Source organism: Phalangium opilio, unplaced genomic scaffold, assembly GCF_054372755.1.
Source record: "Phalangium opilio isolate 3A_F unplaced genomic scaffold, DU_Popi_V2 ptg000390l_1, whole genome shotgun sequence".
Classification (NCBI taxonomy): Eukaryota; Metazoa; Arthropoda; class Arachnida; order Opiliones; family Phalangiidae; genus Phalangium; species Phalangium opilio.
This window is the reverse complement of record NW_028324234.1, coordinates 3,936,009-3,949,768: the sequence shown is the minus strand read 5'-3', so window position 1 is coordinate 3,949,768 and position 13,760 is coordinate 3,936,009. Positions and strand designations below refer to the sequence as shown.

Here is a 13,760-nt window from a genome sequence, read left to right as displayed (position 1 = left end):
AAGTTAAAGGGCTGTAGCAATGGCAATATAACAATTAATACTCCTGTGCGAGTCCCGTTTTTTAGGGTTCTAGTCGGGTCTCGAGTCCTAAAAAAGCTCTTATAGAATCTTGAATCGAGCTTTCTAAATGCTATCGAGTCCTTGAGTCCTGATGTCAGCTTCAGAACTATGTTTCAGGGTCAGTGTCGAATCCTGGTAAATTGTTTCAAGTCCCAGTTGAGTTCTGATAAATTGTTTCAAGTCCTAGTTGAGTTCTGATAAATTATTTCTATTTATACTATTAATAAATTAATTTTACATAATTATATTTCAAAAAAAAAATAATAATTTAAAATCTACTAAAAAGGACTTATAAAATAGTAAACATAACGAAAACGTAGGACTGTGCACGAGCTAGAGCCAGCTCGTTCTTGTGACGAGCGAGCCGACACTTTGGCAGCTCGAATAATTAACGAGCGAGCTTTTATAAGGTCGAGCCGAGACGATAGGTATCGAGCCACTAAAACTCGCGAGCCTGATAGCGAGCTTAGTCACTGAAATAGTGCTTTCCTTTCAGTCCTCTCCATCAATAGCGTTCCGTTGTATTTTTACATGAAATAAAGCATGAGAAAATTTGCTGTCTCTCGCCTCTAACCGTGAACATATAACGATTTCTTTACTTTTTACCGAGCGGGTTTTACTGAACCACCACATTCCTAAACATGGGATAGCTTTTCTTGTCGAACTCAAGTCTTAAGTTGGTAGTAGCAATTTCTGTAAAACATATTTGTTAACCAAGCCAGCTCGGCTCGTCTCGATCATTTTTGAGCCTAGCTTTTAAAAAGCTCGCTCAGCTCGGTTAGTGGGCAGTCCTACGAAAACAACGCGCAAAACAGTAATTTTAACTTTTGGTTTGCTTAACAGCATTTCTGCGAACCAATATTTGTCCAATTACCTGTCTACTCTAAATTCTAAATCGATAAAACCTCACTAGATGCCGCGCTCTGCTTAAAATTCCGGGTCACCGAATTCAAGGTAAATACTTTTGGACTTGCTAAGTCACAAAGCCTCGGTTCGAGTCCTTCTTGAGTCCAATAGTATTAAGGATTTTTGAGGACTTGAAATATTTCTCAAGTCCTAAAATTTTGATTCTCAAGTCTCGATCCAGTAATTGCCTTTAATCGAGTACTCGCACAGGCCTAGGCAATAGATCCTGGCACTAGTGAACTAGTTTTGGAGTGTTTGGGGGCCTAGAGAATATTGATAGAGTTCCAAAATTTGTGACTTAGCCTAAAACTTTTATCTCGACCTTCTCTGTGCTGAGGACCAACCTCCATATTCCGCTTGGAGTGACCCATATTTTGGAGATAAAAATTCATGTCGAGCGAGGAATTGGGTTTCCCAAAACTTCTAGTCCTCATCCAACTTCTGGTATTCAAGCTGGCAAACTAACATTATTGTTGAGGTAAAACGAAAGGATAGTGTTTAGACGCCAACCTTGTTATGAATGAATGAATCAATAATTATAACTTCTGCAGTTTGCTTATCAATAAACAGCAATAACTACATATAGTTACAAAAGTTTGTAGGTAGTCCTCCACCCGCCTCGGAGAGATAATATTTTGGATTTACAACTTGTTACCTCTCTGATCAAGTGACGTATGTTACATTTTCCACATCTAATACCTTTTCTTTAGTTTCCTGAACCTCAGGGAATTAAGACTTGGATATTTGGCAGTGAGTGTCGTCTTGAAATGAATAATACAACAAATCTGCATATAAGTATATTACGATAGTTAACGGAATTTCATGAAAAACGGAGTATTTAAAACCGCTCGCGAAGGTGTCATAAAAAGCGGGAAGGGTAAAAATCCATATTTGTTCTATTAAAATATTTGGTGTACCCTAAAAATTCGGAAATTGATTTCTTGCATCGTTGTAAAACTTATTCCCATTGAAGAGAGCGATAATCAGTGGTTGCATCTTGATACTCGCGGTTTTTAATAAATTAATTAAACTACTTCAACTAAAATGGATGGAATAAAAATAAATTAGGTTAAATTTTGGAAGAAAAATTTAAAGTTTTGAGCTACTGGACCAACCTTTAACTATACGTTACACCAGGAGTTCATATTAACCCCGTTTCGGGGGGAAGTACGAAACCGGTTAAAAAGCCCGTAACCTCAAAGTTTCGCCGTAAAGCTCAGCGGATTTATACACCGCTTAACTCCCAAAGAAATAGTTAATCCAATTTTTAGCACCCACGCGCATTAACTTCCACACTTCCGCTTAAGCACTATTTTTATCTTGTGATTTTGGGAGCGAAAATGGCTCGCGTCTGTCGGCGTGGTGGAAATTAAGCATTGGCTAAGAAGCTGGCTTTTCGATGGTTTCTAGTTTTCTACAAAAAATTAAACGATGATCATTAATGTTTTGTTGTGAAATGTGTGAGTGAGAATTCCGTGGTTAAATTAAAATGGTTTGGACAAATTCATTCCCAGAATCTTTAGCATAAGAATTACATCGTGTTTCTACGTCCACCATAGTCGCCATTTTTCTCAACGACGGAGATCCCAGCCAACGGAAGTTTTGGAACGAAAACAAGGAGCATAGATACCACTACAATCTACTGTAAAGTTGTATGCCCATCAACAGGCTAGTCCTTTCTATGTGCAACGACAAAATCTTGTTGTTCGCGATTTTTACCATTAGCTCTATGGTTAGTTTCGTACTTTTCCCCAAAGGGGGTTATTATGAACTCCAGGTTACACTTAAAAGACTAGGGTATCGGATGCTAGAAATGTGTGACATCACAGCCTCCTTATATTTAACCATGTTAAATTTATATTTTAACATCGTTTAAATTATTAAAGCTATCGTAATATACGTCATTTATAACACAATGTTGTAAAAAGCAATTTATTAACTAATGCCCATACATTAGGAGCAAGAAATAGTGGAATACGCGATGATCCTGTTAAGAGAAACTAAAAAATATTTAGCCATGATGTATAATACCAGGTTAGTTTGATTTTTAAGTTGTAGTATTTAGTGCAAGCAAAAATATCATATTCTAATTATAGATTTTTTGTACAGCATTCATCTTGAACCCGTTAACTACGAGTTTTTCCAGAACATGAACCCTAAAACTCCAAACTCACATGTAAGTTTTTCTACTATATTATAATACGGGACAGAGAACTTTATTTCCTCTGACCAGTTTTCAAATTTCTCAAAGGGAGTATCTGTTTGCGTTCATTGCTTCTCCGAGTCCTAAAGCGTTGGTGTTGTGCAGGGATAATTTGTACGGGATTTACACACGCAAGTCGAGAGAGTGTAGTAAATACCTCTAAATGCTATTGGATCAGTTCAATTCTGTTCCATCACATATCGTAGTACAGGCTGAATAAAGTTCTTTAAACAACTCAAATGGTTGCTCTTGCTTGTTTTCTAGTTTACTCTTTATAATATAGGGAAATACGACTGAAACTAAGCTGTAAAATTAAGTTTGAATATGAACGGCATTAAGAAACAATTAATATAATGTGTTAAAAACGCATTATGTCCGGGTATAAATGTGTTTGTGTTGACGTTGATATATGATTGAGTTACGAGACTTGGGTTTAATTAACAAGAGGTTTTAATGAGAGAAAAGTAATACTGCTTACATACACTGTCGGAGTTGGTAGGGCATGACTATACCCGACCAATGCTGGATAAAAAGAGTAGGGAGCAAAGGTACTGTACAATGCTCCTTAGCTTAGGGTGCATGTGGTAGGATGCGATAGTTAACATTTGGATCATGTGGTTTCTTCTATTAAAGACACTCGCTAAGCAACCAACCAGGAAGAATTTCCGGTCTATGTAAACAGTAAAAATTAAATAGTGTTTGCACCTATTGACGTTTTTTTTTATTTAGCAAGAACTTTTTTTTAAACTATGAAAATCTCTAAAACGATTTCTAATTTGAAATTAATCATAAACCTAAACTTTTACTGGTCTAGGATATGACGTTTTGGCAGGCTTAATGACTAGGGGTTTGCCGAGCCACCGTTGAGAATAATCCAACAAAACGACTTGCATAACGGTCACTTAGTGTTACCATAGGTTTATAACGTGTATTCCATAAGTATGACACTACCTGTACTTTTTTGTGTTAGAGGCTTACTGAGAGCTAGTTCGAAAGCGGCGCGAGAACCGACTATACTTGGTTTTGCGGTCCATCTTCCTAACCGACATCACTTCATTACAAGCTCTCAGTTAGCAGTGACAAACGTATGGGACATATCTTATGATCTTATGGTATAACTGTTATCATTCAAATTCAGTAACGAATTGTGAGTGTGCATAAAGAATTAACATAAAAGCGATCGTACAAGCATTTATATATAAGATGTTTCTGCTATTCATCCATTACAAATTATCCCTCCATTACATCAAAAGCGTTAGGATAAGTATGGAGAGTGTGCTCGCCGGGTAAAATTTCCACATAGAAAAAATTGCTTATTTTGATGTTAAGGTCTTGAATAAATCAGTTATAGAATACTATCTCTTACAATTTAAAAAATATTTGAATTTCAGAAAGTGGACTTTTTTATAACGCCATTTGAATTGTCACTATTGCCTAAATTGTACCCTTGGTGTCCCAGTCACGTATATGGCAGTAGCGACACCTACTTCTTTTCCAGAACACCTGAGAAGATTGTGAAAACTACATCTGAAGTCATCACTTTCCAAACATCGGTAAAACACTTTATGCAGCATCTACCCTTACATAAAGTCGTTCAAAACATTTATAACACTTCATCTAAGGCAAACAGAAATACCAGAAAGTGAGGCTGTAAGGAAAGGGTGGGCTACGTATCACTCTCGTTGTCCCTCAGCCAAAGGAAAAAATATTTCTGGCCCCTGTGGTATACTAGGTGAAAACTAGCGGATGAATACCGAGTAGACAGGCCAACCGAAATACCTTTCCAAGGTTGGGAACTAGGGACTACAAAAACTATCAGTACATACAATCAGAAATATTCTATCAACCAATATGCCTGAAAATTCCATCAGTTTTCATCGAAGAGAGGAAAATTATAACTTAATATCAAAGTAGAGGTCTGTTTGGTCGACCAAAAAAGACTGGAGTACGTCTTAAAGGGTGAACCATGTAACAGGAGTTCCCGAAATAACAACCGCGATTCCAAAAAAAAGAGCGGTTTTATGCAAAAATGCTAAATTGGAATAAGCGGCTGATGTTTGGGGAAACAGTAGTTGAAAAATTATTAGTTTTAAAGTTTACCTCTATTTTGTGTAAAAAAACCATAACCTATCGAGTACAACCTTTACTGCCAAGTACAAACAAACCTACGCTTACCTATCAAGTACATCTAAAACTTACCTAATTAACCCAGGGAGCACATTATCCAAAGGAGAGTCAGAGATGGAAGAGGGAAGGTACTTTATAACGGCCGGGCACCATGGCTCTTACGCGCATCTACCTCGGCGCACCGCCGAGGAGTAAGACGTCACGTGATCCTTTGAGAGGGAAATTCAAAAAGGGTAAACCCGAAAATGCGGTTAGAGAGAGGCTAACATTACACACTAGAGATCAGCATTCAGCGTGGTTACTGTAGCTTTGTCTACGGTTAATTTACAATTTTTAATAATTTGTAAGCCTAATAATGGTTTCCTATAAGAAATGTTGTTACAAAAACTGTAACAAATACGAAAAACTGTAGCCCCGATATTAAATTCAATTCATTCCGGCATTCCCCAAACATAAAACTAGATTTGACCTATGTAAAGATGGATTATTTCGTACGGTAGAACTGATTTAACCACGGAAAAGATAAAAAGGACACATGTGCTCCCCTTGAACAACAGAGCAGTGTCCCAATGCCTCGAATTATTGCGACAGCCGCGGTAATAACAATACTTTATTATAACCATATTTATTATTTTTTTTTGAATAATGAGAGGTTAAAAAATAAAACACTGGTAAAGGTCAGTAGATTAAAAACAAGAAACAAATTTGATAATTACCGTCGTCGAAGCACTGTAGGCACGCAAGATTCGCGAAGCGGCTCGAGTATCGGAGTATCACCGAGACACCGACACCGTAAAACTCAAGCCTCGGCCGTAATAATGTAAACAAACTTCTCTGACTTTTTTCTCTCTCGGTTGCGCCGATTGCGCATGTGCGCCACGCTCCTAGAGAGCCACTGGCACTGGTAACGTTTTTGAAAGGGGGGCTGACGGAGAATTTGGCCTCTCCGACTCTCCTCTATTTTTGTGCTCACTGATTAACCTTACCAGACTTAATATTCCTTTAGTTCAAATAACTCAAATTACACCACCATAAACGACTATTTCTTTTTAGCCACATCGTAGTATACGATAGGCTCTTAGTTTGGCCCGAGCCGTAGTAGTTGTAGTAGTGGTCGGGGTTGTCGCTTTCGTTACCGTTAGATTTTAGCTTAAAAGGAATTCGATAGTACCCCACTCATAGGGGGAGCTGAGCTCGGTTAGAGATTTTATTTTAATTTAAATTCTTTTTGGTCGCAGCCGGGATTCGAACCTGGGTCGCTCACGCAGTAGTAACACACCACTGTACCACGATGGCTAGACAGAAGCGGCTAGTTTTATTCCTCTAATTTATCTCTAAAGGGTCGGGAATGAGGGAGGGCTCTATTTATAAGTGGGGTCGCATACTTTTGAAATTGTGTGTTTTGGTCTTTATATTTCTTTTCTTTTTACTTATGTGCTTATTAAATAGATAAGGATGTGGCTACTATTAAGGCCCAGCCCTTGGGCCATCTTGTTAAATCCCGGTTTAGGGAACCACGGTAATGAGAACCACTATTATGGGGTTCGCTCATATGATTATTCCCCATCTTAAGTATTATGCTGCCCACCAGGGAAAGCCTTCATTCTCCTTAGTTCCCCACTTTCTTTATTTCAATTTCTCTTTCGCAAAGTACATTTTTAAAGTCAATAATTTGCGCATGTCGATAAGGTAATGAATTAAATAGCGCTACTTTCTCTGAACTTCTTAAGGTTTCAATAATGATCCCATCTGTTTTGATTGTAACATCGTTAATCTGGATGATACCGAGCTACATCTATGAACCGAAGATGACTCATACCAATAATAGGAAGACATTCAAATCCTTCTCATACTCGATTTGCGACACTAGTTGGAGATTTTTGAGCTTCTTTTTCTCCGAACGTTAGTATTAGCTTCATGAGAGCCATAATCGCTAAAGCAAAGCATTTTGGAGTTTAAAATTTTTTTTTGCTTTTGCGATAATTAAAACCGTTTCTGAGAGAATATCCTATAAGCTATTTTGGGCGTAAAAGTTCTTGTCTTGTAAGACGCCCACGGATACTATAAACTCTCTAGGAAAATTGGACTCTTTGTCAATGTAAAGTCAACAGCACGAGCTAGGGAATATTATGTTAATACATTAAAATAATTCGTTACTTTCAAATTGTAAACGAAATAATAAACGAAATGCGTTTTTTTAACGAAAAAGCTGTTTAAAATTTTCAGTGAGTGGTTATGTGAAAAAAAGAAACTGTTAACTTTATTTTAATGCTCGTCTTTCGTTGTAACTCCAACAAAATTATTTTATGAAAGAAGCAAATTTAAAATGGTGTTAATTAATTCATAAGTTTACCAGAATTTTTACCGACCCTCGTTCAATATTTTCAGCTATGCTTGGAAATCCGATTTTGATATCGAGGCGAATAATTCTCAGTTTCTGGTCTACCTTCATACTTTTCTTCGTTATTGTGCTAGGAAGTACCATGAAATCTGAATTTTCGTCAATCGAATACATTAAAGTGGATACTTTAGACGACTTAATCGAACAAAAGGATCTTCATGGGCTTTTCGTTGAGAACTCACAGGAGATTCGCTATTTGAAAACCCAGGTAATAATACATCTCCAAGGTACCAAATCTTTCATTTCTTAACAAACTCAAGTTTTGAAATTTCGATAGTAGATCCTAACCAAAGAAGCGCAAGAAATATAAGCTACCAAGATTTTACCCAAATCCTAACCATAAGTAAAATAAAGAACAATAAAAATGAAACTCGTTAATTGAGGTTAAGCCAAAGCCAATAGGTATAAACATAAAGCAGTAACATCCTGTAACCAATTGTACATGGCATCTTCACACCACTACCCTTGTTTACGAATTTTGCGCTGCGGAAATACTTATTATTTTTATGTCACTTATGACCGAACGAAAAAGCAAAAGATCAAATATACTATTATATATTGTTATGGAGTTAATATTTTCAGACAAATGAATTGCCATTAAGCGCGTTTCCGACGTGGTTTAAGAAAATAGTTCTGAATATTTTTTACTTATTTTAAAACTATAATTCATATTGATTAATAGGAACCATTTGATTCCCGTATAACGGGTCTGATTGATCGAAGTGAAAAAAGGGAGGCTTTATTGGTGTCCCTGATTTTCTCGGACAAGACCTTTACTTGAACACCATACTTGAAGAGAAAGGAGTCTTGGCTTCAATCTACCAGTTAATCATGCTTTCATTGGGATACATGGTCAAGGGTAAGGTTTGGAGAAATTCGAAAGTTAGAGGAATTTCAGTCTAATTTATTTTTTTGAAAGAAATGTTGAATAATGAATATTTTAAATAAGAACCATATGTATGTTTAAAAATTTAAAAATGGATTAAAAAAATATTCTACGATGACAACGACAGATGATCATAAACTACTAGTACCACCGGAAGTAAGATAAGGGACTAGGAGTAAAGTGCTCTAGCATAGACTAAACTAGTAGCGGTTGAGAGGGGCGTAGACTGTGTATCCATCCCTTCATCTGGGCGCGCTCTTATAAGAGGAGATACGGCACGCGTTCAGTAGGGGGGTGACACTGAGCAAAGAGATAGAAGGGTATGACGTTTGCATACGAAGTACTGCCATTACTCAATTGGTAATAGATCCTGGCACTAGGAAACAAATTTGAGGATTTTATGCCACTTACATTGCGCCTACACTAGAGAGAAAAAAATTGGTCGAGTTGCAAAAATATTTCCTACCCCCTTCCCCTGAACCTAAAGCCGCGGAACACGGACGCCGGTGCTTGAATCTAGTTCGGCCGTCTACCGCCGCGAGCGTCTCACGTTTTGAGGGGAAATTTCAGACACTGCTACCAGAGGGCCAACCTGTGGTGTGTTATCAAGAATATTTACTTTCGCCTAGTGAAGAATTTGTTTACCTCGATACTTCTAGTTCCTTATTCTACTTCTGGTACCACCTAACTGTTTAGAGTTGTCTCTTGTAATTTTTTTGGACACAGGTTTAACACGTAGGGTATTATAAGAGAATTTAATTGTTCGTATATTCGTAAATATTACAGATGATAATTTGACTTCAAATTTGAAATATAAATAAATCTTTTATCTTTTACATATAAATTAAAAATAGTCTTATTCGTGTGTCCAATAACGAAAAAGCTCTTCGATCCTCATTACCGACGTTAAATTAGTGAGTTTAAATTAACATGGAGTAAAATTATTTATAAAGATGGAGAGATAGATCAAAACAATTTTGGGAAGATCTACATGAGTGAAACCGCTTTAAACACAAATTCGTATGTGTTCGTTATGACCTATCCCTTCGCTGACGATCACGACTACAAACTTCGTGAAACGTTTAACATTATGTGAGTTGCAATATTTATGTGACCTACTGGAAACTAATAATAACTTGTTTTCCCACTTCATTATTAATTTTCAATATCAGAAGTCTGAAATCGTAACTCAATAGTCAAAACTCTTAGATAATGACAAAATCGTTAGCTCTAGAGCGATTCGGTATTTCAAGATAAAGGGCTACGTTCAACAACCCTCAACGGTAAAATACAGTTTCGTTCATTTTGGCAACACTACGTCATGAAGTTCTGCAATGCATTTTTGGTGCGTTCTTGAGTTTCGATTCAAATGGCGTCTGATGCACCATTTTCAAACAGCTCGCAAAGAACCAATGTTTAACGAATTTCTTTAAAATTAAATTCGCTTTCGAAAGAATTTGGCGAAACATTTTTGAGAGCCAATTAGATTGATTTCTTTATTAAAAGCTCTTTCAAAATTTGGTAAATTTTGGAAATACTTCATGAATTATCATCCACAAAATTTTAGTCTCCATTGCAAATGACGTCATAAAACAGATGTGAAACAAAATAATGTAATCACAAAACCGTTTATGGCGTTGACGATCCGATTAGCACAGTGACGCCAAAATCGGAAATATAAATTATTTTTTTTATAAAAAATACACCGTTACGCAGAGTGCTGCGTCCGTTGTGAGTTGTTGAACGCAATAAAATAGAAACCCGGTATTATATCGTTTTAAATTTAAGATTTGTTTATTTTATCAATATAATTTAGGAATAATGCATGCCACATGATAATAACACAACTTCAAACATACAACCTAATGTGTAAAGGCTGAAGGCATTGGGTCAGATCAGAGAGAATTTATAATAGGGAGTAGAAACAATATCTAGTATCTAGTTCAAATATCACGTAATCAACAAAACTGGCCAGGTCTATTTCCAGTATAATTGTTTGTGACCCCTTCCTATAGGGCGGTTCTAGAATGATGCGCGAGGGTCTCTAGGGGAGATGGACACAACTTTTTTAGGGAAAGGGAAACATCTGATTTAAAATAACTTCAAATGGCGCCAGTCGCACTCGAAATCGCAAACCCTTATTAGGAAATTGTACAACCAACAGTGATTGAGGGCAAACTTAAAAATTAAAGGAGCGTCACGTGACCGGAAATTTACCTGGCCAGTTTTAGCGTCGCATCATCCTACTTGTTTGAGCAACATAGTATTTAGCACTGATAAGGACAAGAGCTTCTACTCCCTATTATAAATTCTCTCTGGTCGAATATTTCATCTCAAATGATAATAAAACATTAAGAGCCTAAGGCAAGGCCGAATTTATTCTCTGTAGAGTGAGCAGACTTGAACACCTCAAACCTCTAACTCTGGGCTACCCATATACAATTTCACCCCTATTTCTTACTTTTTATTTATTTTATGTTTCTGTTACACGAAGAAATTTTTGTAGTAATAAATATTAGATATGACCTAATTCGTACATGTCTCCATTTGCTGCTCTCCTGGGCTGAGTTAATTACATTTATTCTTCACCAAGATTATTGATAAAGCTGCGTTCTGGCTTCGAATTTTTTCTATTTATAATCTGTTGCGGATCTTCGCGATCTTTACGTTGCAGCTTTTTGAATTAGAGTTTATGACAAAAAGGTTGTATCGTCCCTTGGAGTTTATTATTACCTTGTGAAAATTCATAAAACGAAATCTCCTCCATGGAGTTGCAAGTGTTCCAACTTAAGAAAACACCAGTTATTATATTTTAAATAAATGTTTAACGTTTTATTAGGAGCGCTCACAACTTTGAAACTGTCCCACTCGGCTCCATGGATTTCGAATTCAATTACAAACTGCGACAGTTTTTCTGGAAAATGCCACCAGACGAAGTGAAAGGATTTAGCCTGAAAACCTTGGAGGCTGTATTCAAGATTCTGGTTTACGGAAATGCTTTGGCGTTTCTCGTATTGGTAGCGGAACTTTCATTTCAAGTTGCCACAGCCTCAAAAAAACGGAAGCGACCATATCCACTATTTTAGAAAAGAGTACGCAACTTATGGCGTGTATCGTTTACTGGTCGCGATTTACTCTATTGAATAATCTAATCCACCAGTAATCGTTCACAGATTGCTCTGGAAATATAATTTACATCATTTCCGGAGCTGCTTAAAAGTTTGTTATTTTTCACCTAAGCGTTTTTACAGATTTAGCGAGCGATCTGTCGCTCTATACAGACCAGTTGTGAGCGAATCTCGGGCCAAATGGACAGAAACTCGTTGATAGCTCACAAAAGATCACGATTAACCTACAGATCTTTTCGAACACTAATAACTATATCGCAGTAAAACGGCCTATTTAATTTTCCGCTTTGCGATATTACCGATTTTAAAACGTAAACATTTTAACTAATCAAGCTCAATTTTTTAGATATCCGAGCATTTGAACCCCCTAATAGCAAATGTTAGTCTAAAATAGTACCTAGTATCAAAAACGGATTCATGTACTTAGAACGTCGGATCATAGCTTTAGCCTCCGGTACCATCCTCGCATACTTTATTGAAAAAACTTCGTCTGCTTATATTTTGTCTCCACTTACAAATTTTGTATATAGCGACTTCTCGTCATTCTTATCTCTATTTTCGTGGTAAGATATTTTTTTCCGAAAGTGCGAAAGTGGTAAAAACGTTAAGTGGACAACAATGCGATATAACTCCCGATTTAGTGGAATTAAGTTTCAAAGTTAAGAATATATATAATTGATGTCTCTTTAAATATTTTCTTTGGGTACTGGTTTTTATTTCTTTGTATTATAATTATTATTGTAGGACAATTAAAAGTTATTATTATTATTTACTTGCCTTAAGCAGTATCTATATTTAAAGCCTGAAATATATGAGGATAATGCCGATAGATGGCGAGCGCGAGTTTTGAAATTAAAAGTCTTTACAATCAAAACTTACAAAGTAGTCGAGGATGGGTAGGGAATTTGCTACGTTCAACGTTCTTGCATAAATCCGTTTTTGCTAGTATAAATCTTGTACTCCATAAAAATTCTTGAAAACGCCATTTTTTCTAGAACAACCATTCAGAGAAAAATACTTGTTGAAACAATGTTGAGGAAATGAAATTATGGTGAAAAAACTATGATAAGAATTTTTTCAAATACTTCACGGTTTATCATCATGTCTTCAAACGTGAAAATTTGATTATCTGTACTTGACATGACTATCAACGCCCAGTCAAACTCACATTGCTTTCTCGTAGTTTTCATATGCAAATTAGAAATATTTCAACTACTCGTTGAATTACCTTAACAGCGCCTGTAAATCCATTACCTTTAAACCTGCATTACACCTACGATGTAGGAGGTTGTTGGCCAAGCTTTTCACCCTGTATGTTATATTTCTCATAATAAACACACATGTAAATAATATTTTCAATTTATTTGAGCTTAAATTTGTTTGTTCGTCTATATCGTTAATAATTTTATTGGACGCGATACGTAATTTCTTAATTAATAGATTAAATTACCATAAGTTAGGTAATAAAAATAAATCTGATACTACACGTTTTCATAAAGAATGTTTGTATCCATGTTATAAGTATTGTTTTTTTCGAAACTGGATTTTACCTGGAAACGCATCAACCTTAGCAAATTTCATTAAGTGTCATACTTATTGTTTTATGTTAATTTTGACATTATTGAGTATATTTCATTGTTTTGAAAGAATAATTTATATATTTTTTTATTGCTATACATTTTAACGGAAATTGATAAATAAATGTAAAATATAAGATTAGCATTCCTCCAATGACTTTATTACAACTTCCTTATTAGACGAACTGTACACCCAATAATTGATGTCCCATTACTAAATTTTACGCTATTTTCTGTAATTTCCATTGCCTATCCAGCTTGGGAGCAACATTGTTTCGATCAAATACAATTTGGGAGTTCGAGCTGCCTATTATGTTACTCGGAGGGTTATTAACGAATACTTTTATTAGCTGAACGTCCATAACATCAATCAACGGAACTGGATCAGGGTTTTTTAACGCTGGTCCACAAAAACCTTGGAAATGTACGTATTTGACTAGATTTTGAAAACGTTAGCTTTTGAAAAAAAGGA

At 36.1% G+C, this 13,760-nt stretch overlaps 1 protein-coding gene across 1 annotated transcript; it reads left to right on the top strand.

Annotated features, from left to right (window-relative positions):
* The first annotated feature begins 1,624 nt into the window (after positions 1-1,624).
* On the top strand, positions 1,625-7,316 carry LOC149596259 (uncharacterized). Its single transcript, XM_089861484.1, has 5 exons — positions 1,625-1,716; positions 2,924-3,000; positions 3,076-3,142; positions 4,561-4,722; positions 7,027-7,316. Exons 2-5 carry the CDS (start codon positions 2,948-2,950, stop codon positions 7,201-7,203), a joined length of 459 nt encoding a protein of 152 aa, XP_089717610.1. The 5' UTR covers positions 1,625-1,716; positions 2,924-2,947; the 3' UTR covers positions 7,204-7,316.
* The last annotated feature ends 6,444 nt before the right edge of the window (positions 7,317-13,760 follow it).